Genomic DNA, 5,138 nt, shown 5'->3' on the forward strand with positions numbered 1-5,138 from the left:
CATCAACAGCCCAAAGCAGCAGAGCTGGCAGGCCTAGCGGGTCCCTGGACCCCACGGTCAGGTACTTAGTAAGACGAGTGTCCTGTGAGTGTTCAGGACACCGCTGTGTGTCTGACCACTCTTTTTTTTGCTGGTCAGTGCAGCCTAACAGTAAGGTCAGACCGACGGCTTATTTCATCACCAGCCACACCTACTCATTTACATTTTCTACCATTGCTTTTCTGAGGTGGCACCAACTGCTGTGACAGGGACCACAGGACCTATGCAGCCTAGAGTATGTACCATCTGGCTCTTTCCAGCTGCAGAGCCCTCATCTGGAGAACAGAGTGTTTTATCCTCTGAGCCTGCCTCAAAGCAACAGCCAATAAGTACACCAATGAAGACATCTGTACCACCATTTTGGAGCCACACCCTCAGCCCAAAGAGATCCCTAGTGAGACACCCCTACTTCCCTAGCCACCCCCCCAACAGTGGTACCTGGTCTTTGCAGGATGCCTCAGACTTCTTGTTTGGTGCTCTGTTTTGGCTGGGTTTCATGTAGCCCAGGATGTCCTACAGGTCTCATGTAGCCCAGGATGTCCTCCAACACTGTGCTGTGGATGATTGTGAACTTCTTGACCTAGTTTGGTCTCTGTTGCTGCTATGATAAGCACCACAGCTAAAAGCAACTTGAGGTGGGGCTGGAGAGATGCTTCAGAGATTAAGAGCACTGACTGCTCTTCCAGAGGTCCTGAGTTCAATTCCCAGCAACCACATGGTGGCTCACAACCATCTGCAATGAGATCTGGTGCCCTTTTCTGGTGTACAAGCATACACCCAGGCAAAACACTGTATACAAAATAAACAAATCTTAAAAAGGGGGGGGGGCTGGAGAGATGGCTCAGTGGTTAAGAGCACCAGCTGCTCTTCCAGAGGTCCTGAGTTCAAGTTCCAGCAACCATATGGTGGCTCGCAACCATCTGTAATGAGATATGGTGCCCTCTTCTGGCATGTGGGCATACATGCAGGCAGAATGTTGTATACATAATAAATAAATAAATAAATCTTAAAAAAAAAAGCTTGAGGAAGCAAGGGTTTATATGGCTTACGGGTTATATAGTTCATCGTCCCCAAATACCAAAGACTTGGAACCTGGAGGCAGGAGCTGAAGTAGAGGCAGGAACTGAAGTAGGGGCCATGGAGGAAGGCTGGCTCCTGGGCTGGCTCCCGGGCTGGCTCCCAGGTTCATAGCCAACTACCTTTCTTATTCAGCTCAGGCCCACAGGCCCAGGAATGGAAACACCCACCATGGGCTGGACACCTTCATCAGTTAACATTCAAGAAAATGTCCCACAGATGTACCCGCAGGCCTGTCCAATGAAGGCAACTCTTCAGTTAAGGTCCCTCTCCCCAGGTGCACCAAGTTGACAATGAGAACTAACTAGGACCTCCCTGCCCCTCTAGCCTTACACTCCCCAGTGCAAGGATCAAGGACAGCATTTGCCACCTCGGCCAGCTTAGGTGTCTCTGATTTCTTGACTCTCTCAAGTCACCAGAGAAGGCAAAACCCTTAAGTTCACCATTTCCCTATAACATTTATGCTCCTAGTCCTCCTCTTTAGTACACAAGAAGATGGGTTTTAATACAAAAATATCCACTGTTGAACATATCTTTTAAAACTATAGTCAGTTTCATGTCTATGCAATCCATTGATCTTGCCAACTTTCTCCGCTCACTATTAGGGATACAAAGTGTAGGCACTGGGATGACTCATGGTATTCAGGGGGCCCCAGGGTGGGACAGCACCAGGCCCTCCGGGGCTCCCGACTCAAAGTCCACAGCCCAGGCCACTCTTTGCTGGGTTGCAGGTGAGTGGCCCTAGCCATGGGGTGCAAGAGGGTTCCTGCGCTGTCGTGACCTCTCTCGGGCCTCGGAGGGCTCATGTGGAGAGCTGGATGGGAACAGGTGCTCCGAAATAAGGAGTACCAGAGGAACCAAGGCGTCTTCCTGAACTCTGTCTCACAGCCTGTTGGCTGCTGGTGGGCCTCTGCTGTTCACAGGATGCCGACTCAGCCAGAGAGGCCTCGCCCGCAGCCTGCTGCCCAACATATTCCATATGTGTTATTTAAAATATTTTAAATTAGAGCCGGGTGGTGGTGGCGCACGCCTTTAATCCCAGCACTTGGGAGGCAGAGGCAGGCGGATCTCTGTGAGTTCGAGACCAGCCTGGTCTACAAGAGCTAGTTCCAGGACAGGCTCCAAAACCACAGAGCAACCCTGTCTCGAAAAACCAAAAAAAAAAAAAAAAAAAAATTAAATTAGTTGCTCATGTTTTAAGAAAAACAGTAGGAATAATCTAAAATAATGGGTTTCTTGATTTTCTTACATAGTGTATTGACTGCAGCAACTGGCCTGTTTTAGTTCTCAGCACTATGTCCATTGACTGAGGCGAGGGAGCTCTGTCTAGATGGGGAATGATCACGTTGGTTCCCTAGTAACAGACACACCCCAGTCTCCTGGGCATCCACGTCTCTTTGCATCCCACAAGTGCTATGGGAGTTCATGCCTCTCAAGTTACTGGCTGAGTCCTCCAGCCTTGCCCATCCTAAGCCTTGCAACTCCCCTGTGGCCATCCAGGAAACAGAGAAGCCAATCCTAATGTGCTTTATTGATTCTAAAGAAGGACTCCTGCATTTTTATACTGAGGAAGGAGTTCTTGGATTTTATGACGGGGTGCTGAAATAGTCTGGACAGTCCTCAAGGGGGGTAGATATTTCTGGGGCACCATAAAAACAGGATAACGTTGTTTCACTCTCTTGTTGAGGTTACACAAATCCAGGATCAAAGACCTCGGGTCGTAGATCTCTTTCTTCTTGGTCTGGACGGGGATGTACGGTTGCTCATTGAGGGGCTTCACCAGCAGCCGCAGCAGATCCTTCCGGAAGATATTCCAGTTGTTTTCCTTCAGGTATCTCTGACACAGCTCTTCGTCGCTGAAGGGTAAACACAGAAGCTGCACTCCAGGGCCTGGATGGAGGCTTTCACCCTTCCTTTCCAACACTAAACACTCCCTGCTTCCCAGCCCGGCGCTTTCCCACATCCTCCACCTTCTTTGCCTTTCTGCCAACTCATTCCTTTAAATCTATGCTGCTCTTCTGTCAGGCCAGGAGTCACCGGTGAGCTGCTCGGTGCCGGAAATGTGGCCAGTATAAGTTAGACACACAACACAAAGAAATGTGAATTACTAATTTTAAAATTGATGTGTCCAAAGAATACTTTTGATATACTGAATCCAATAAAGTGGATTGAAGCTAATTTTGGTGGATAAAATGGAGATGGTGGTATGTGCCTAGAATTTCAGTACTGCTAACACGGATACAGGAGGATCACTGAATTTGAGGCGAGGCTGAACTACATGATGAATTTGAAAGTAGCCTGGGCTACAAAGTAAAACTGTGTTTCAAAAAGGCCAAACAAAACTGGGCGGTGATGGCACACACTTTTAATCCCAGCACTTGGGAGGCAGAGGCAGGTGGATCTCTAGGGGTTCCAGCCTGGTCTACAAAGTGAGTTCCAGGACAGCTAGGACTGTTACACAGAAAACCTGTCTTGAAAAATAAAAACAAACAAACAAAAATGCCAAACAAACCAAGGCCAGCAAGATGGCTCAGTGGGTAAGTGCTTGCCATGCAAGCTTGGTAACCAGTATTCAATTCCCAGAACCCATGTGAAGATGGAAAGAGAACACTAACTCACAAAGTTATCCTCTGTGTACCCAAGCATATGTACCACACATGAATACATGAAGACACTCACAATAATAAAATAAATGAAAATAATAAGCATACGCTATTGGAAAGCTGGTCATGGCACACGCCACCTCTCCAGCTCCCAATAAATAAACAAATCTTTAAAAAAAAACCTTCAGGAATCTGACCTTCACAAACACCGCCCTGCCCCAGGCATCATCGAGATGGTATTTCTCTGTGTAACAGTCGTAGCTGTTCTGGAACTAGCTCTTGTAAATCAGGTTGGCCCCAAACTCACAGAGCTCTGCCTGCTTCTACCTCCCTAGTGTTGGGATTAAAGGCGTGCGCCACCGTCGCGGGGCCAGAAGACCATTTTTAATAGAGTCATACTCAAGATCCAGAAGAGAATGGCACCCTGAGGCTGGAAGAAGCTGCCAACGATTTTCAACTTGTTTCTCTTACCAGCAGCCCCAAGTTTGGCCACTGGATGACTGGAAGCATCACCCCAGCCTCTGGCAGTCATCCTTGGGGCGCCAAGGGAGCCAGAAAGCTCCATCTCAAGCCTCCTCCCCCTGGGAGTTGCCTCGACCCCTCCCCAGGGAGGGTCAGGACCACTCCCACAGGCTATTTAGGGTTGCGCCATGGTCACGGGTTTTGCACGGTACCCCCATGCTCCCCACCACCCGAGAGCATTGCATTCATTAAATGTGGGCTTGATTAGGTCTAATCTGGTTTAATTGGAGTTATTTGGCATGGATGGAGAGGCTCCTCTTAAGATTATATCTAACGGCCATATCTACATAAAAACTGTTCTTTGATTTGCTCATGAGTTTTCTTAAATCCACTCAGTTTCTTCTGAGTTTTCAGACAGGGCCTTGTGTAGCTCAGACTGGTCTCAAACTCAATATATAGTCTTAAACTCGCAACCTCCTGCCTCTACCTCCCACGTGCTGAGATTACAAGCATGAGCTGTCTTGCCCTCTTCAGTATCTCCTACTTAAATGCCTAACTGCCCCGAGAAACAGGTCAGTTCAGTACAGGATTTAGTAAATTCATCTTGTTGTTTCTCTAGTTTGCACTAGAATCTTACTTAGCGTCAAGACTATACAAGGGGCGGGGCAGAAGGGGACAAGGGTGAGACAGAGGGATGGGGAGAAAATCAAGAGAATTAACAAAACAAATTTTGTTTGAGAACGCTACAATGAAACCTAATGTATGTGCATTGATTTAGAAAGTAAATGGTTAAAATTTTCACATACACACAAAACCTGTATACACCCGGAAACACCCTGCCCTCAGTCTGAGTGAAAAGGAGACATGAGGGTGCTGGAGAGATGGCTCAGTGGTTAAGAGCATTGCCTGCTCTTCCAAAGGTTCTGAGTTCAATTCCCAGCAACCACATGGTGGCTC

At 47.9% G+C, this 5,138-nt stretch overlaps 1 protein-coding gene across 2 annotated transcripts in view; it reads right to left on the reverse strand.

Moving 5' to 3' along the window:
• Positions 1 to 2,438: 2,438 nt before the first annotated feature.
• Cnbd2 (cyclic nucleotide binding domain containing 2) overlaps positions 2,439 to 5,138 on the reverse strand; it is a 45,290-nt gene continuing 42,590 nt past the window's right edge. For both annotated transcript variants that reach the window (XM_026787237.1, XM_005363047.2), the window contains exon 12: positions 2,439 to 2,972. In XM_026787237.1, the coding sequence (XP_026643038.1) occupies positions 2,654 to 2,972 (319 nt within the window). In that variant the 3' untranslated portion in view covers positions 2,439 to 2,653. The remainder of the gene's footprint in view (positions 2,973 to 5,138) is intronic.

Source organism: Microtus ochrogaster, linkage group LG8, assembly GCF_000317375.1.
Source record: "Microtus ochrogaster isolate Prairie Vole_2 linkage group LG8, MicOch1.0, whole genome shotgun sequence".
NCBI lineage: Eukaryota > Metazoa > Chordata > Mammalia > Rodentia > Cricetidae > Microtus > Microtus ochrogaster.